Source organism: Xiphophorus hellerii, chromosome 11 (genome assembly GCF_003331165.1).
Source record: "Xiphophorus hellerii strain 12219 chromosome 11, Xiphophorus_hellerii-4.1, whole genome shotgun sequence".
Taxonomy (NCBI): Eukaryota; Metazoa; Chordata; class Actinopteri; order Cyprinodontiformes; family Poeciliidae; genus Xiphophorus; species Xiphophorus hellerii.
In genome coordinates this window covers 13,188,985-13,208,921 of record NC_045682.1, presented here as the reverse complement: position 1 = coordinate 13,208,921, position 19,937 = coordinate 13,188,985, and the positions used below count along the sequence as shown (strand labels likewise).

At 37.8% G+C, this 19,937-nt stretch overlaps 2 protein-coding genes across 2 annotated transcripts; both read right to left on the bottom strand.

The window, feature by feature from the left end:
- Positions 1-43: 43 nt before the first annotated feature.
- LOC116728620 (testosterone 17-beta-dehydrogenase 3-like) lies at positions 44-5,654 on the bottom strand. Its single transcript, XM_032576863.1, has 13 exons — positions 5,601-5,654; positions 4,594-4,596; positions 4,315-4,531; positions 3,073-3,119; positions 2,837-2,912; positions 2,612-2,722; positions 2,073-2,140; positions 1,923-1,967; positions 1,806-1,840; positions 1,646-1,727; positions 1,487-1,552; positions 708-857; positions 44-610 (listed from the first exon to the last, which is right to left on the bottom strand). Exons 1-13 carry the CDS (start codon positions 5,652-5,654, stop codon positions 500-502), a joined length of 1,065 nt encoding a protein of 354 aa, XP_032432754.1. The 3' UTR covers positions 44-499.
- Positions 5,655-7,079: 1,425 nt separating this feature from the next.
- LOC116728823 (very-long-chain 3-oxoacyl-CoA reductase-like) lies at positions 7,080-16,391 on the bottom strand. The gene is made up of 12 exons (XM_032577140.1): positions 16,304-16,391; positions 12,149-12,394; positions 11,668-11,714; positions 11,432-11,507; positions 11,207-11,317; positions 10,906-10,973; positions 10,756-10,800; positions 10,639-10,673; positions 10,481-10,562; positions 10,322-10,387; positions 7,898-8,047; positions 7,080-7,800 (listed from the first exon to the last, which is right to left on the bottom strand). The coding sequence occupies exons 1-12, from the start codon at positions 16,389-16,391 to the stop codon at positions 7,678-7,680; spliced, it is 1,137 nt and encodes a 378-aa protein (XP_032433031.1). The 3' UTR covers positions 7,080-7,677.
- Positions 16,392-19,937: the final 3,546 nt, after the last annotated feature.

The following is a 19,937-nucleotide window of genomic DNA, read 5'->3' as shown; positions in this document are numbered from 1 at the left end:
TCAGCTAGTGTTTTATCAAGTCCAGCGTAATCCAAAGCTGCTTTCATGACCACGGCGCCGCCAGTGGATATGCTGTACAGCACATGGGCATAACTTTAAATAGGCTGAGATTTATATATTAAATGTATTTACTTGTTTACTAAATACAGCACCATATTTTTCTGAGGCACATAAATATCAACCTGTGAGAAATTTGAGAAATCTTACTTTGCTTTTTGAATTATTTTTGTGATTGTAGCATTGCACAGTTATGCTACTGTAATGATAATACTGGAGGAGAGTCAATTTAGCTCAACTCTCAGCAATGAGACATAAAACACACAAATCTGATATGTTAATAAATAAATGTTTATAATACATGAGTTTTAACATATATTCTGCGGTAATGAGACGACTTATAATGCCTGGGTTGGACAACAAAAAGTCAACGGTCATTTCGGTCACCTTTTAAAACAAAATAAACCTTCAGTTATTTTTTTGTCCAGTTTCACTCCTCTTCCTAAGTCGCTTCTTTCCGACCAGCTTCTATTTTCGGACGTTTTCTCAGCCACTGGATGAAAAATGTCGACATCCGAAGCCAGTCCGGCACGAGAATGGAGAAAGCCACACTCTGTAGGATTTTGGGCAAGCAGAGAAAAGTGAAGACGTGAAAGGAGACGGGTTGAAACATCGGAACAGATCATGGCTTACTGCTGCTCTGCTCTGACCTGCAGTGCATGGGACAGACAGCCGCTGGTGAAGGTGGAGTGACCCACAGTGTTCAAAGCATCATAGACGAACGCTGGAGCACTCTTCACAAACAAGTTGACTTTCATGTTGTTTGTCATGTTGGTGGACACCATGAATGGGGTCACACACTGAGGAACAGTAACATTGAAATTAGATAACATAACAACAAAGGTCAAGATTCATTATAAAAGATGCATATTTGTTCAATTTACTGACAAATTATCCTTGGTTTAAAACAAGATAAATCTAAAATTTAGATTAATTTGTTGATAGAAATGGTGTGATGACCTTTAGCTGAAGTAACTTTTATGGGAATTTCTCCTCCACCTGAGAAATATCCTCATTAGTGCTGCAAAAATATGAAGTTCAATTGATTTGGTCTTCTTCTTGGACATGGACATTGTTATTCTCTGGTCTTGTTATTGACTCTGTGTTGGGTTAGCCCTTGGAGCACTGACACATTGGAAAGCTACCCAAACTCTTAATTAGGTTTTCCTATCCTCTCAAAATAAATGCCTGTTATCCTTAGAAAGCCAGTTAAGTAAGGATAGTACTGCAAATCAACTTGTTTATCCTTTGTAACATCATAAAATATTAAATGACAAAAAATGTTAAGAGTTTTTTTCAATCTAGAAAGAAACCAATTGGATTAGTTCATACAATTATTTAACCAATAGTCCACACTATTATATTTCAGTCATAAATGTACTGTATCATTAAGAGAAGAGCAGTTTTAGAGAGGGCAGGTGTGCGTTACCTGGACTGTGATTCCCACTGATTTGTACTCAGCATGTAAACACTGGGAGAAATGTATCGAAAATATCTGTAAGAAAGTATACGTAACGTTGAGGGTCATAGAGTGAGCAGGTTATGATGGGACTGAATGAATGTGTGAAAATAAACACCAGAGAAACACCTTGGTGGCCGAATAAAGAGCCACCAGTGGATGTGGACGGAGACCCATTTCAGAGGAGATGTTGATGATTAATCCTCTGCCTCTGGGAATGAGATGAAACCCAAATGTTTATAGATCTGGTCATCCTATTGTTGCATGTTATTGATGTGTCTGTGGATACCTGAGCACCATGCGAGGAAGAACTAGCCTGGTCATCTGTATTGTGACAAGATAATATTTTTATAGATAGAAAGTTGTATGAAACTCATTAGATGGTATGTTAGCGTAGACATCTTACGTGGGGTACAGAGAGTATGTTACAGTTGATGATCTCAGTGATTTTCTGTTCAAAATAAATAGAAATAAAGTTAGAAAATACACAATAGCCTCAGTTAGTTTAAATCATCCAGTGTTTGGCCCTAAAAAAGGGATATTTCTAATAGATCACCTGTCCGCGAATTGATGTTTCCAGAAAATAGGCAAAATGATCATTGCAGATCATTCCAACGTTGTTAACTGTGTGGTTTAAAATACAAGAACTTTCATTAATAAACTACCGGTGTCTTATTTTTAAGGAAAAAGCAGAAAGTGTGAGATACTTAATAAACCAAAACAGTGTTTCTCTTATCAGGAGGTTTGAATTAATCAAATATCTTCCTTTACTTGTAGGAGATGCAGACAGCCTATCCATCTCTTGACACGCAAGTAATCTGTGTCTTGAACAGAAGAGTCTGTCCACCTGCAATGTCTAGTCTCCATGGAAACCAACCTCTGAACTGACCAGGAGGTGGCAGCAATTCCCTCCAAATTAAGTCTTACTTTAGGTTTTAGCTCAGGCATCAGCTACGCTATGCAGTTGTTTTTAACTGTTGGAGGAGATTTTGTATATGGAGGAAAACTAAAAACAGCAAAACATAGAAATGTTTTTAATGTTAAACACGAGCTGCTTACAAATAATGACTTTTAATTGTGTTTTTTCTATATTACCCAGAATTCCAATCTGCAGGTCATGGAGCTCCTTAGCTATGGTTGAGTAGATGCTGCCACCCTCTGTGAAGTCCACTTTGATGGTGTGAGTCTGTTGTCCGTACTTGTTTTCTGAGGCAGACAGTAGATGTGTGTTAACTGTTTCATCTTTAAGAGAAATTTAATGAGTTTATTGGCTATGACAACAATATTAGAGGACATCTTCATCATCTCTGCCTGACTCACCGATTTCTTTGGCAACCTTTTGAAGCCTCTTGGAAGACCTTCCTATTAAAACAACATCCAGACCCCGACGTGCCAACTGCAGGAAGACATGCAGACAGATGGTGAACACGCTGTAGCTCAGACAAGAATCTGTCTTGATAAATATGTAGATTCTGTCTTAAATTACTCTACGCAAAGATATAACCAATACATCAAATCTGAAATCTAATTTTTCTGAAATGAAGCTGCAAACTCACCTCAGTGGCATAAGCTTTACCAATGTCAGACGAGGCACCAGTTACAACTGCATGAGGAAATTAGTAGAGATAAGTCAACTTTGTAGAATGTCTAGTGATTTAAAAACATACATTTTAAGTTTGGTAGGGCAGATTCTTTTAGCAAACTGATCGAAATGTACACATGATATAATTTCACTATTCAGACAACTTTATTGTCAAAACAAAAGCTAAGAAAAGCTTCAAAAGACCCGAGCTAATGATGAGGGATGAGATAAGCAGTAAATGACTGAAAATGTCCTGAGCTTATGTTTTTGCTATAAGTGAGTGAGATTTACAGTTCAAGTTGTGGCCTGGGAAAGCTCTAATCCCTCCCCTCAAGGAAAAATGACATTCTGGGGTTTATGCATCGTAGACCCCACACAAAGCATGTTAGAGCTAGAAGTTAGTATTTTCATCAGCAAGAAGGGGATGCTAACTCTTTACAGACCACACATGAATGACAGCAACAGAAAAAGATTTCCGGCCAAGCTAACACTTTAGACACCCAGGTGACTAAAACCTAGCTTTAGTTAGAGCACAGAAATGTACAGAAGATGTTTCAGTAGCTAAACTATCTTAGTAGCTTGAATGCTTTAGAGCAGTGATCACTAAATGGTTCAGCCAATACTCAATGGTGGTAGAAAAGTCAGGGGAAGACTGTTAACCTTTTTTTGCATATATATGAAACAATAACGCATTAAATGTCATTCTAGACAGCAAGGTTTCCCCCAGAAAACTTGCCCGCTGGTTGGGTGGCAGGGCAGTCATTCATCCAGCGGCCCGTCGTGTTTTTGAGTTAAAAAATGTTTAAAATTGACAGGAAATTTAACAAGATCACCTCATAATCATGTGTTTTTTAAAAGATTGGACGATCAATAGCTGAACACCAACTATATATTTTAAAAAGACTTAAATAAATAAGCAATGTTTAGCCTGGTGGGTCACAAGTAAAGTCTGGTGGCCCACCAGGCTTATAATAGACTGGGGGAAACCATGTGGACATTTCAAAAGTCTAGAGTGAAAGAATAACTTCACAAAAAGCTGCTTTTGCACATTATATGTTCCACTTGTGGAATTTTAACCACATAAATGAGTAAATATAATGGCTGAGGAAGGCTTATAAAGGTGTGGAGAACATTTATGGAATTATATTTTAACTTCTTTTTTTTCATCAAAAATATTTGGTTGAATTTGTGTGTGTGTGCACAAACTTTACTTTACCTGCCCACTGTCCATACGCCCGCAGGTCCGCCTGACAAAGCGACGACAAGACATACTGTCTGAATCCACGGCAACATTTCCAGGTGAATTTCAGCAGGCAGAGAACCAAAATGAATAATCCAAAGAGCGCCAGAACATCAGTCAGCAACGTCTTACGGGAGAACTCCAGACCAAGCAGCATTTTCAGCTGAATGTGGAAGAGTTTAGAAACAGCTTTCTCCCTTTTATTATAGAAGAAATGAAAACATTTAGTTTGTGCTTCTCCCCACATTTCTCCACCTCCTCTTAGTCATTTTACAAGAGATTGCTGCAGTACGGTGATTGTTGCTATGGTGAACTTGTTGACACAGAAAGTATTTCTAAGAAGCAAACCTGGCCCAGGCACATCCACTGACTTTAACAAAATGTCCAACCAAGTTCTGATCCAGCAAAATATAACATATTAACCTGCTGAATCGTATTTGAGTCCTATGAACTTGATAGAGCGCTATACAATTACAACCAATTTACCATTTAGGCAAAATGAGTTAATGACATCTTTAAAAATATGATTTTTAAAGCTAAAACATGGTTTGTTGTTTAGAGTCAAAGCATTAAGTAACCTGTCTGCACTGATTGCATCTAATCACAAGAGGCCCAAGAAAACCAGGAATCAAGACAGTAACAGAGATGTTTCCCATTTCTGAAAGCTAATAAGTCTCTTACACCCTGTGAAAGTGGAAAAAGAATCACGGGAGTGATTTAGGCTGCTTCTCTATCAACAGTTTTATAGAATCATAAATAGAAAAATAGCAATACATTTTCCCCAATATCACACAGTGCAGAAATCAAAAACAGTAACAAACTGCCAAGTATCAGTGTTTTCATATGTTTCTTACCAGTAAAATAACACAGGTTCCCGGCCTTTGCCGTTAGTCCAACGGCCATCATCCAAAACAAAACACAAACCGACGGAAATGAGGGCAACTTTTCTGAAGTTCCCAAATATAAAACAATTATCATCTACAAAAGCCAATTAATAAACCAAAATAAGAAGATGTAGTTTAAAAATCTACGTCACATGTTTCCTCATAAAAAGGACAACGCAGTTTTGTTTTTTTTTTAGCTTCTGCCGTTAGTCCAACGGCAATCACCCAACACCCCACAGACCCACGGGAAAAGCTGCGTCAAACTAATCATAAAACTTAAAATATGCTTTTAAAGTTTACAAAAATAATACATTGTTATCTATAAAATATCTTCACAATATAAAGGATATAAATATACAACGTTTCAACGAGCATTACCTGTGTGACGTGTAAAAGAATCACCGTAGTGATTTTAGGTCGCTTCTTTCTCATCAACAGGTTAATGGAACCAGAGGATATCGCAAAAGCCCCCTAGTGGTGGATGTGGTACTACCGGTCGATTTCAAGTTGCTTATTAAACTATAACAATATTAATGCAACAAAGTTGTATTTAAATAATGTCTAGACTTAAATATGTCCATTAATATAAATTCTGAACCATTTTAATGCTATAAAATCACATGAATAATTACATAAATCATCACAGAGCTACAGTTAGTCTTCCACCTATCACAGTTACAATGTGTCAGCTGTTTGTTTAAGCAGAAACCGTCCTCTTTCATTTAAAGGGAATGTTTGTACGTTGACAAACTGATACTGCCTCTGATTAAATGACAGAGTGACAACGATGGTGGTAGCGCACAGAGTGTACAATTCATAGCCCAAACGATGGGAAAATGCTGGTTATCAACAAACTCTGTCTGATAAATCATGTTGTCATTTTTGTTTTGAGGACATTACTATACTCAAACTCCTATCACTACCAAACATGTTTATGTTAAAATATATGTGTATTTTTCCTTTTTACTCCTCACTGGGTAAGTAAATGTATCATTTTTGTATGACAAGCCAGTTAATGCGAGCAAAACTTTAATTTTCAGAACAAATGTGAATAGAGCTGCTTGTCAAGTTCCAAGTTGTTGCTTTCTTGGGGGGGGAAACTTACATGTTAGCTCCAGATCTTTCTGAAGCTGTCTGGGCCTCTTCTGGTTGTTCTTTCGACTCCATTTCCTGAAATTTTGTGAGCAGCTGTTGTTCGCATTTGGTTTACGGTGAAATTCTGATTTTCCCACTCATAAACTTTGTCCCCCGAGGAACGCAGGTAAGCTATAAGGAGTTTTTTAAGCACCTGAACCTCACCAGGATGTTTTATAGCTGTATAAAACTGAACGTTTTATACTGTATAAAAGTGAAGCTGTTCAGAGATGTTATTTTCAGCCATCATGAAAAGCTTTTTTTGTGACGCCTCCGTAATCAGAATCTCTTTCACATCACTTATTACTAAATCAGCTGATGCTACTTTGCAAATTCCTGCTGTTTTCTTGACTTGTCTACATTTTCTTGCCGTTTTCTGAATATATTTTAATTAACTTCTTTATTTTAATTTACACATGATTGAGGGACTTAGTTTTTTTGTGTGTGTTTCTGAATTAGTCTGATAGGTTCCAACATGTGGTGTAATTTTCTAGAAATGTTGTTTCTAAAAACAAAATTGACATGTTTAATACTACGCCTCTAAACCCTACTGCAGGTGGAAATTGTCCTCTTAACCTTTATTCACTTTCTACTAACCTTGTATTTTGATTTCTTCCGATTAATTCACAGTTTTTTATAGAACAGCCTTCTTGAAGCATATTTTTCTTTCAGGAGCAAATTACCATATCAAAATGACACACAGTTTTTGGTGCTGTTCTCACATCATGAAGCAATGCATCACATTGGTCACAGAGACTGTGGAAACAGTGGAGAGGCACAGAATCCAAGTTGCTGAAGTTTCTACAGTGAGTGCTGATTTATTTTGCTATATTCAGCTAGTGTTTTATCAAGTCCAGCGTAATCCAAAGCTGCTTTCATGACCACGGCGCCGCCAGTGGATATGCTGTACAGCACATGGGCATAACTTTAAATAGGCTGAGATTTATATATTAAATGTATTTATTTGTTTACTAAATACAGCACCATATTTTTCTGAGGCACATAAATGTCAACCTGTGAGAAATTTGAGAAATTTTATTTTGCTTTTTGAATTATTTTTGTGATTGTAGCATTGCACAGTTATGCTACTGTAACGATAATACTGGAGGAGAGTCAATTTAGCTCAACTCTCAGCAATGAGACATAAAACACACAAATCTGATATGTTAATAAATAAATGTTTATAATACATGAGTTTTAACATATATTCTGCGGTAATGAGACGACTTATAATGCCTGGGTTGGACAACAAAAAGTCAACGGTCATTTCAGTCACCTTTTAAAACAAAATAAACCTTCAGTTATTTTTTTTTGCCCAGTTTCACTCCTCTTCCTGAGTCGCTTCTTTCCGACCAGCTTCTATTTTCGGACGTTTTCTCAGCCACCGGATGAAAAATGTCGACATCCGAAGCCAGTCCGGCACGAGAATGGAGAAAGCCACACTCTGTAGGATTTTGGGCAAGCAGAGAAAAGTGAAGACGTGAAAGGAGACGGGTTGAAACATCGGAACAGATCATGGCTTACTGCTGCTCTGCTCTGACCTGCAGTGCATGGGACAGACAGCCGCTGGTGAAGGTGGAGTGACCCACAGTGTTCAAAGCATCATAGACGAACGCTGGAGCACTCTTCACAAACAAGTTGACTTTCATGTTGTTTGTCATGTTGGTGGACACCATGAATGGGGTCACACACTGAGGAACAGTAACATTGAAATTAGATAACATAACAACAAAGGTCAAGATTCATTATAAAAGATGCATATTTGTTCAATATACTGACAAATTATCCTTGGTTTATCTCTCAAAAGTATGCCAGAAAAAATATCAATGTGTTCTTAGATTTCTTTGTCATCCATGTACAATTGCAATAAAGATATTCTATATAATTTTCTACACTGATTTATATTTATACCGTCCTCCAAGTCCTCATCCAAATTGTTCCACAAATTCACTCCACAGACTGCAGTGCCCATGCTGCTCATTGGTATTTGTGCTTTTTGCTTTCTAAAAACTCATTTTTTAAGTCGTCTTTAATGTTTTCTGGTAAGTGATTATTTCTTACTCTGTGTATTATTTGACCAGTTTTGTATTTGACAGGATCCATGAATGTTATTATGTCTAATTCAAAAAGTAATTAATTTGTATGGTCTAAATATCCCATTTTAATAATTATCCCTACTGCTTTTTATTTGCATTGTACAAAGTAAAGTGCTTTTTTAAGTATTTCCCCAAATTTCCACACAGTAATTCAAATGTGAGGACACCATTGAAACTTATAACTTTCAGGATTCCCGGTTCATCAAATGCCTTGTTTTTGCCAGAACTGCCAAACTTTTTGCTATTTTTGCTTTTACAAGCTTAAAGTGAGGCTTCCAGCAGACTTCATGATCTAACATAATACAAAGAAATTTGTTCTCATGTACTTGCTCAATGCAGATATTACACTGCCTGGCCAAAAACAAAGTTGCCACCTGGATTTAACTAAGCAAATAGGTGCAAGCCTCCTATTGGATAAGTACTGCATAGGTGATTATCTTTCAGCTGGCAACAAGTTATTTAACCCCAGCTGATGCAATGAGTAACTCCTCATTTCTTAAACAACCATGGCAAAAGACACATCCTGTGGTCGTGGAAAAGACGTTAGTCTGTTTAAGAAGGGTCAAATCATTGGCATGCATCAAGCAGAGAAAACATCTAAGGAGATTGCAGAAACTACTAGAATTGGGTTAAGAACTGTCCAACGCATCATTAAAAACTGGAAGGATGGTGGGGAACCATCGTCTTCCAGGAAGAAATGTGGTCGGAAAAAAATCCTGAATGATCGTGATCGGCGATTACTTAAACGTTTGGTCAAATCAAATCGAAGAAAAACAACAGCAGAACTCAGGAGTATGTTTAATTGTGAAAGCAAAAGCATTTCCACACGCACAATGCGAAGGGAACTCAAGGGGTTGGGATTGAACAGCTGTGTAGCCGTAAGAAAACCTCTAATCAGTAAGGCTAACCAGAAAAAAAGGCTTCAGTTTGCTAGGGAGCATAAAGATTGGACTCTGGAGGAATGGAAGAGGGTCATGTGGTCTGATGAATCCAGATTTACCCTGTTCCAGAGTGATGGGCGCATCAGGGTAAGAAGAGAGGCAGGTGAAGTGATGCACCCATCATGCCTAGTGCCTACTGTACAAGCCTGTGGGGGCAGTGCTATGATCTGGGGTTGCTGCAGTTGGTCAGGTCTAGGTTCAGCAACATTGTGTGCCCAAAGAATGAGGTCAGCTGACTACCTGAATATACTGAATGACCAGGTTATTCCATCAATGGATTTTGTCTTCCCAAATGGAACGGGCATATTCCAAGATGACAATGCCAGGATTCATTGGGCTCACATTGTGAAAGAGTGGTTCAGGGAGCATGAGACATCTTTTTCACACATGGATTGGCCACCACAGAGTCCAGACCTCAACCCCATTGAGAATCTTTGGGATGTGCTGGAGAAGGCTTTGCGCAGTGGTCAGACTCTCCCATCATCAACACAAGATCGTGGTGAAAGATTAATGCAACACTGGATGGAAATAAATCTTGTGACACTGCAGAAGCTTATTGAAACAATGCCACAGCGAATGCGGGCTGTAATCAAAGCTAAAGGCGGTCCAACAAAATATTAGAGAGTGTGACCATTTTTTGGTGGCGACTTTTTTTTTGGCCAGGCAGTTTATTTACCGCTACTGTATCCATTATTTTTTTATTTCCAAGCCATATGATCTTATGTGTTAATATAGTATTGCAAATTCATTTGTTGTCCAGTGTAATCTCATTAACTAAAAAAGGGCAAAAAAGAAGAAAAAAAAGTTAATCAGAGCTTCTTTTAACCTATAAAGAAACCAAGTAAATTGAAAAGTCTACATATTTCAGTCATAAATTAACTATAAGATTAAGAGAAGTGCAGTTTTAGAGAGGGCAGGTGTGCGTTACCTGGACTGTGATTCCCACTGACTTGTACTCAGCATGTAAACACTGGGAGAAATGTATCGAAAATATCTGTAAGAAAGTATACGTAACGTTGAGGGTCATAGAGTGAGCAGGTTATGATGGGATTGAATTAATGTGTGAAAATAAACACCAGAGAAACACCTTGGTGGCCGAATAAAGAGCCACCAGTGGATGTGGACGGAGACCCATTTCAGAGGAGATGTTGATGATTAATCCTCTGCCTCTAGGAATGAGATGAAACCCAAATGTTTATAGATCTGGTCATCCTAATGTTGCATGTTATTGATGTGTCTGGATACCTGAGCACCATGGGAGGAAGAACCAGCCTGGTCATCTGTATTGTGACAAGATAATAATTTTATAGATAGAAAGTTGTATGAAACCCATTAGATGGTCTGTTAGCGTAGACATCTTACGTGGGGTACAGAGAGTATGTTACAGTTGATGATCTCAGTGATTTTCTGTTCAAAATAAATTGAAATAAAGTTAGAAAATACACAATAGCCTCAGTTAGTTTAAATCATCCAGTGTTTGGCCCTAAAAAAGGGATATTTCTAATAGATCACCTGTTCAGGATTTGGCGTTTCCAGAAAATAGGCAAAATGATCATTGCAGATCATTCCAACGTTGTTAACTGTGTGGTTTAAAATACAAGAACTTTCATTAATAAACTACCGGTGTCTTATTTTAGTAAATAAAAAACAGCAAATACAAGATAAATAATGAAACACAGCGCTTGTTCTTAACTGTTGGAGGAGATTTTGTATATGGAGGAAAACTAAAAACAGCAAAACATAGAAATGTTTTTAATGTTAAACACGAGCTGCTTATAAATAATGTCTTTTAATTGTGTTTTTTCTATATTACCCAGAATTCCAATCTGCAGGTCATGGAGCTCCTTAGCTATGGTTGAGTAGATGCTGCCACCCTCTGTGAAGTCCACTTTGATGGTGTGAGTCTTTCGTCCGTACTTGTTTTCTGAGGCAGACAGTAGATGTGTGTTAACTGTTTCATCTTTAAGAGAAATTTAATGAGTTTATTGGCTATGACAACAATATTAGAGGACATCTTCATCATCTCTGCCTGACTCACCGATTTCTTTGGCAACCTTTTGAAGCCTCTCGGCAGACCTTCCTATTAAAACAACATCCAGACCCCGACGTGCCAACTGCAGGAAGACATGCAGACAGATGGTGAACACGCTGTAGCTCAGACAAGAATCTGTCTTGATAAATATGCAGATTCTGTCTTAAATTACTATACGCAAAGATATAACCAATACATCAAATCTGAAATCTAATTTCTCCAAAATGAAGCTGCAAACTCACCTCAGTGGCATAAGCTTTACCAATGCCAGACGTGGCACCAGTTACAACTGCATGAGGAAATTAGTAGAGATAAGTCAACTTTGTAGAGCATGGGAACAACATAGGATGGGTGTCTGAAACACCAAAAATGCTATTATTGACATTAGTACTGTGTAAATAATTACACATTCTATGATGAGAATGGCATCTTAAATAGCATTCAGTGTGGAAGTACTTTAAGAGTTTATCTGTTATCGGGAGATTTAAATAATCACATGTCGATGATAATAAGAGGGACAGGGAAATCAAAAGATCTTGTACATGCTCCTTTTCAAACAAACTGTATAAATTGCAAGTATGGTGGCATGATCATTTTATTGTACATTTACTTTGTTCTGTTTTTACTTTGTATTGTCTGATCAAAAAGAACAAAAATAAATATCTCAAAAATGTTTGAAATATTATTATTTTTTTGTGAATAATGGATTTCCTCACACTTTACCTGCCCACTGTCCATACGCCCGCAGGTTCGCCTGACAACGCGACGACCACACGTACTGTCTGAATCCACGGCAACATTTCCAGGTGAATTTCAGCAGGTGGAGAGACGCAGTTAAACCTCCTAAGACTGCCAGAACATCAATCATCAACGCCTTGTGGGGGAAGTCCAGAGCAAGCAGCATTTTCAGCTGAATGTGGAAGAGTTTAGAAGCGGTTTTCTCCCTTTTTAACAGAAGAAATGGAGATACTTAGTTTGTGCTCCTCCCCACATTTCTCCACCCCCTCTAAGTTGTTTTCCAGGAGATTGCTGCAGAGGGTTGATTGTTAACATGCTGAACTTGTTGGCACAAAAACTGGTTCTGAGAAGCAAACCTGGCCCAGGCGCATCCTCTGACTTTAACCAACCAAATTGAGATTCTAAATTACACAGCAGTTTCTACCTGCTGAATCGTATCTGATAGTGTTAATAAGTAGAATGAGCTAATTATATATTTAAAATAGCATGGTTTGTTGCTTTAAATAACCTGTCCTCACTGCATTGGCACTGGTTGTATCACGAGAGGCCCAAGAAAAACCAGTAATCAAGACAATTACAGAGATGTTAACTGTTTCTAAAAGCTGATGCTGTCGCGTTACACCCTGTGAAAATGACAAAAAAAAAAATCTAATGAGTGATTCTAGGTTGCTTCTGTCTCATCAGTTATATATGATAAATAAAACACAACAATACATGTTTTCAATAACATACAGTGGGGAATAAAACTAATAAATAATTAGTAATCTATCAGTGTTTTGATATAGTTCTGACCAGTAAAATAACACAGGTTCCCAGCCTTTGTCGTTAGTCCAACGGCCATCACCCAATACACAACTGACGCACAGACACATTATGTCTAAATAGTCATGAAAATGGAGAGGAACTTTTCTAAAGTTCACAAACATAAAAATGATCACCTACAAAAGCCAAATGATGAACAAAAGTGAGAAAATATAGTTAAATATCTACTGTCCTATTAAAAAAAGGACAACAAACTGTTTTTTTTTTTAGCTTCTGCCGTTAGTCCAATGGTAATAATCACCCAACACACCGCAAACGCACAACAAAGCTGCATCAGACTACTCATAAAACTAAAACAAAATGCTTTTAAAGATTATAAAAATGATAAATGATTATCTATAAAATGTATTTTACAATATAAAGGATAGCAATATACAACTTTTCGACCTCCATTACCTGTGAAAAAGAATCACCCGATGATTTTATGTTGCTTCTCTAGCGCAAAAACCCCCTAGTGGTGAATGTGGCACTACAGGTCAGACCCGTAAGGGCTAACTGATTACTGCTGTAAGTCCCTCAAGTAAAATTAATACAAATATTAGTGCAACATAAGTTGCATTTAAATTATTTATAGGTGTATGTGAAACATTAATTAATATTTATTCTAAACATTTTAATGCTATGAAGTTATAGAATACCCCAGAACTGCACTGGAGAAAAAGTAATTGGTCTTCAACCTGTCACAGTTACAATATGTCAGCTGTTTATTTCAGTAGAAACAATCCTACTGTTTCATTTAAAGGGAATGTTTGGGTTGTGGCGGTGGCGAAGGCACAACCAATGTAGGCCATAGACCTTGACGCGGTCGCATGTCTTTCACCTCTCATAGCCCACGTTCCTGTCTGCGAAATAAAGGCCACTAGAGCCAACAAAACATTGAACAAAAAGAAAAGAAAAAAAAGAAACAAAGGGAATGTTTGTACATTGACAAACTGATACTGCCTCTGATTAAATGACAGAGTGACAACAACGGTGATAGCGCACAGAGTGTACAATTCTAGTCCTGTAGCCCACATGACGAGAACATGCTGGTTATCATCAAACTCTGTTTGCCGTCATTTTTGTTTTGAGGAAATAATAGCTTCCCCTAAATACATTTGATACACATACTCAGGCCTGTCACCATGCCAAATTTTGGTGGACAATAAATTCTTCCAGAAGTTATTGCAATAAGCCAGGATGGCATTGGAAAGAAATCATCCAAAATAAAATCCTGTCCCCAACAAATAATCTTAAACATGTCAGTCATCTGTTTAACATATTAATTGGAGTATTAATTGTTTTGTGCATTTTAAGACTCATATATTCAGTAAAGCTCTTTAGTTATACTGAAACTTTGTGACATCTTACATGTTGGTATTATTTACTTCAGTTGGCTGCAGGCTGCCTCATGAGACTCAACCTGATCTCACATGGTGGTGCAAAGGAGAAAAATCATTTGTTGGATTTTCTCTGGTGGACATTTCGTAGGAACCTGAATTTCCATGGCATAATTTGCCAGTCTACTGCTTGAAATCCTTCAGGATAAACTGCTACTGTTTGCTGGAATGCATGTAACACTGACCTGGTTTTGAATAACTAATCAGGTTTCTTTTTTTCACCCCATGTCTGCATAATATCAGCAAAGTAATGTAGGTCAAAATCCGATTCAAATTCACCATTTGTTATCTCATTAAGATAGAGCCTCTCCAGATCATTTTTATTTATGTTTTTATTTCCTCTTTTATCTTCTGTTGTATGAAATCCACTGACTCTTGTTCCCTCATCAGTAGGGATGATTATCTCCATTTTCATTCTCTCCTAGAATTGCAGGCACATTTCTCTGCATTTTGTCAGGTAATAGATCCTCTCAGACGAGTTTTATATATGGGTCACAAATGAATGGGTCGCGGGCATAAAAATGGGAATGTCTGAAGGCTAATGGTCCTACATGAGCTGTGCATATGGATGATGAAGCAGAACAACTCTAGGGCAAACTGCTTTTGCTGATATGAGATGTATTAAGTTAACCAAAGCAGGTTCAATACCTGAAGGTCATTGTGCGTCAAACGTGACTTACATTTGTTGGCTGTGCTCCAATCCCTCAAGCTCCTCACTTTTGGTGGTCCTTCTTTTCTTTGCTCTCTATTGGTCAGAGTAAAGTGGTAAAGCGAATATGTACTCCACACTTTCCAGACTTTTATGAAAGGTTGACGTTCATGTATGCTTTCTCTTTCACACCCCAATTATTAATGTTTACCTTGTGTTGGTCTATCACAAATTCTAGTAAAATACACTGAAGTTTGATGCTGTAATACAACAAAATAGGAGAAAGGGAGGGTTTTAATACTTTTGAAATTGTCTGTTACAATCAGATGAAGAGTTCAGTGGTTAAAACAACAGCTTGGCCAAAAAGGTGTTCCTGTGTTCATATCATTTGAACTCCTGTAAGTCAAGGAATTTAAATCCTTCATTTAAATTGTTGTTGTGCATCTGCTGCCTTTTGGGGTGTGCATCTTTTGTCTAAGTGCCCACAATAAATAATCTGAATAGATAATCCACTATATAATGGTTAATCATTTAAACCTGTCCGGATGGGGTCAGTGAATCAACTCGGCCTCTTTGGTTTGAAAAGAATCGTGTTGCACTTGCGCTACTTCCTCAAAAGGTGGCAGCATACAGTCAATACGACTCAAACCTCTGAAATGACTACGACGCATCAACGTGTCTGTTAGCAAAAACTCACACAGGTAAAGTAACGCTGCTTTTGCGATACTCCCCCCAGTAAAGCTCGTAGAGGATTTTTTTTATTATTATTAAATAATAATAATAAAAAAAAGTGTTGTGTTAGTAATTCCACCGGATAATTTGAAGGTGAGAAAATCCACCGTTTACTGTATGTGATCCTCTAGGATTCATCCTGGAGAGGCTCTCTGCAGCCAGTGAGGGTGGACATAAAGGTCTCTCCCCATAGGCTGCTCAGGATTACCTTTGATAAATTACACTCCGGTATGACTTTCAGTGAAGACTCCCAGCTTTCCTACACGCTGTTGATACCTGTGATCCTGGAAGGAGGCAGTGATGTCACTGGGAGAGTCTGCCAGATCAAATCACTTGAATAATTATGTTTGATCACAAAAAAGACTTTTGTTTCTCTGCTGCTCCTCTCACAGACCCTCTCATGTAAAGTATGAATTAAGGTAGATGAATGCTTTTACCTGAGACAGTATGTGTTTTTGAGCGTTGTACAAAATGTCTTATTACTGGTTTTGCAAGCAAGTGGCCTCACATCTACTGCCTGCTAAAAGAGCCTCTCAATGAACCACAAGTGGTGATCACCTCTTGTGGTGAAGTGATGCTGCCTCTGGTGAGCTGGCTGTATGTCCGACCTTGCTTTGGAGTGATCTCTAACAGTGCTGTCAGCCATGTCACTAAGAGGCTTGCGTGCAGCCGACCAGTTTAGCAAGGCCTCGCCTGACTAATCTGATTACTTTAACAAGTCTTCTGTGGATGTGCAAGACAGGACAAATGAGAACAGCGCTTACCTCACATATGCCACAACCAGCCTTCATAAAGAGGTCTTTGAGGGTGCATGTTTGAGAATTATTTCTAAGCAGCTTTTTCATTTTTAAACTGAGTTTTTGTTGTTTCTTTCAGCTAATCAAAGAAATAACTCCCTGTTAGCTTATCACAATTAGCACACCAGATATTTTTCAGCTGTTTGCTCCAGCTTATATATTTCTTTTGCCTCATGAGCATCATTGTACAGATTCAACACAGACAGGTTGGATGGAGATGGAAGGCTCCTATGAACAAAAATCTTTCACCATGATTGGTTGTACCTTGGTTGCTTCATTTCTGAACATTCTTATGATTTCTGCTCTTAGACTTTCTTACTGGATGGTTGTTTTTCATTTTAATCGTTGCTTCATTTATATTCAGAAATCTTTCATTAAAAAGTCTTCCATAATAAAATGGAGAATGACAGAAACACTCACATTTCTGCTTCAGAGCTGCTTCCATTTGGTAATTGTTACCCTCCCTGCGTATGTACATGGACCCCCACCTACTGTCATGGTTCAGTTTGGGTAAATTCAACTTTTCACACATTTTTCTGAGAAATGTAATTTCTAATTACTCACAGTAAATTTGTATATTCAAGGATTTTCCTGTTGAGCATATCTGTAATTTTCAAAAGAAAATGCAGCTTGGGAAGCTGAAACACAGTCACAATGGTACTTGACATGTTATTGGCTGGTGCCAATCCAGGAGCGTCACTTTGTTTTGATTGGCTGTATTCCTAAGAGCAGATATAAGAAAGACTGTAGATATTAGCTTCTGCAGTAGTGCTAAGATGGCTTCCACTGTGCCATACACAGTGTGTGGTTTTTGAACAAAAAGTATTGTACTGCGAAATCAAGCAGGTGTAAGTGTTTTTAGAGGAGGTTTCAGATTCTCAGATTTGGAGGTGGTTGTGGTTTCTAAATGCTGTGAATACAGAGGATCTACTGTACAGCATGTACAATACTTCCCTATTTCTTTAGTCAATGTTCTTTGGAAACTGACTTACCTGTTGTTTTCCTGTTGCTGTTGCTGCCCTTGGACATTCAGTTAAATACTATTAAATACTTTCTTTACCAAACTCCAGCCTCTACGCACTTGGGTGAAATTTCAAAGTAATTTCAAAATTTGACCAGTTGAAACCTGGAGAAATATGTAATTTTAAGGTTGAGTTGTAATCAAGTCTAGAACAGGGAAGCTTTTCTAAAAGTGTTGAGATTCTGCCATCTCCCTTGTTGCGAATGGGGGGTCACTTTGTCAGGGGTCAAAGTTGATCTTGTTCCCTGAAAATTGTTGACTGATTTTCCTTAGCTCACATTGTAGAATAGCCCCATGTTATCAGGCTTAGAAATTCATGCTTTATGACTTGTATAATTTTATGCTTGACTCCTGAGTTGCAGCACCACATACCCATCTTTTAGCCTCCAGTTATCCGAACCTCCCCTTTTGCGCTCTTTCGAGGCGCATCTGACTTGTACCACATTCCCACAACCACAGCGGCTTGTGGTGATCATCAAACAAGATCTCGTATGGCTGTGCTAACATTTGCTTTGTACTTGTCATTATTACACAAGATCAGCTTTGTGGAGTACCTGATATCTTGGTAGATTCATAGTTGTGCCATATTCTTTCCATTTTAAGGGGATTATGGAATAATATTCTGTGAGATCTTCTAAGATCTCACAGATCTTTTCAGTCTCTTTTAATATTTTATCCCCAACCATTCTGGTGTGTCTCTTTCTCTTCAGTGTCAGATCAGAATATGGGATAAAATGTTCCATGAACTTACTTTCATGTTGTGTTGTAAACTTCGAGATTGTCATTTGTCCTTCATTTTAAACAGGCCTGAACTGCAAATCACTCAAAGTTTCTGTTTTTTCATGCAGACATGTGAAGGTACTGACTTGTTTAAACAGGATTTAAGCTTCCAGTTATCTAGAAGTCATTTACTTTATGCAACAGTTGCTTGGATAAATCAGCACGTGAGAAACAGTGAGTGTGCTTCTACTTTCACCTTCTTCTCCTGGTGATCCTCTCTGCCACTACGCTTCCCCCACACACATGCTTCCCACACTAGCATGGATTAAAAGCTAAAGAAGGTTGAGAAGTCAAAGCTTGTCAGCCCTTCCCACTTTTTTCCTTCCCTTTACTTATTCCCTCTCTCAAGCCCTCAGCCTATCAAGCCAATCTATTTTTACCAGTCCAAACTCTGGAACCTTGTTGCACCTCTTCTCATGTACCTGTGGTTTGGGGTGGGTCCCAGTCCAAAACAGGGACAGCAACAACTAAACCAAGAAGACCAATTCCCTGGAATTTTGAAGTTTTTTTCACTCAGCCTATTTCTAATAACTTGGACAAAAAATTATATAAACTTCCCGGTAGTTCTTTCTTTTTTATTTTTGTTTTGTACCTCACATAAGTTTAGGATTTATATTTTTCACAATGCAAGACAAAAGATAATCTCATCTTGAGTACACTTAATTCACCTGGAATTTGCATGGTGCTATTTAACGACAGACTCAAACCCTGACATGGCTCCTGTGTTGAAAACTACTCCAGGTAAGATCTCTATTAATTTGACATGGTTATGTGCTGTGTAAAAATAAACAATTCTTTATTTTCTGAAGCTTTGCTTAGGCCTGTCTATGCTCGCTACAGACTTTAAATAAGTTTAATTTGAAAGCTTTGGATATTCAACAGTACCAGAGCTAGTATATACTCTAACTCTAACTAATTGGGTAACTATAAAGTCAATGTCAGTATAAATAACTTAAAAAACTTCTTTATGAATTACATATTTTGGTGAAAATGTTTTAAATTCTGAGTTTGTAGATGTAAATTACACAATATATAAGCAACAGACATGGTTCAGGAGACTGGTATGACTCAGCAATTTCTGTTTAGCTATAAAGTTAAAAAGGGATTTCATTTAATATAGTTTTAGTCCAGTACAAATTTCATCACACTATTTTCAGAAAAGGAAACCTTAATTTATACCAGATTACATAGAAGTACCACATGTATGACTGGATTAGACTTGAAGATGGCGCAAAAACCTTGAAAAGACCAAATCACAGGCAAAGGAGTTAGCATAGCAAAAAGAAGGAACAGTATCCAGATTTAGCTGATGGTTACCTGGAATTAGCTCTGGCAAAGCTAATGAGCTTCTTACACACATGCTAGTAATTCTCCAAGGGACAGCACGGGCAGCGCGTCCTCAGCGGTGAGGCCATATCGATGCTGATAGGATTCATAATGACATTGTGTCAATGGATTTTCAAGGCTCATCTCTGATTGATAAAGATTAAATCAGAACAAATATTCAGTTTCAACAGAATTATGAAATATTGTGTCTTATGTCTCCTTCTAATATATTTTCGTTCTTGTCTCCTGGAGGCAGTGATGTCTTGGA

Bases quoted from the DNA above. Each gene is read 5' to 3' on its own strand.
- LOC116728823 (XM_032577140.1), bottom strand. From the start codon at position 16,391: ATGGCTGACAGCACTGTTAGAGATCACTCCAAAGCAAGGTCGGACATA. The intron at 12,395-16,303 runs GTGATCACCACT...GCACAAACTAAG, and splicing joins GCATCACTTCACCACAAGAG to TATCTCCATTTCTTCTGTTA. The intron at 10,388-10,480 runs GTGTTTCTCTGG...ACTTTCTTACAG, and splicing joins CTCTTTATTCGGCCACCAAG to ATATTTTCGATACATTTCTC.
- LOC116728620 (XM_032576863.1), bottom strand. From the start codon at position 5,654: ATGAGAAAGAAGCGACCTAAAATCACTACGGTGATTCTTTTACACGTC. The intron at 1,968-2,072 runs GTGATCTATTAG...TATTTTGAACAG, and splicing joins AAACATCAATTCGCGGACAG to AAAATCACTGAGATCATCAA. The intron at 1,841-1,922 runs GTAAGATGTCTA...GTCACAATACAG, and splicing joins ACATACTCTCTGTACCCCAC to ATGACCAGGCTAGTTCTTCC.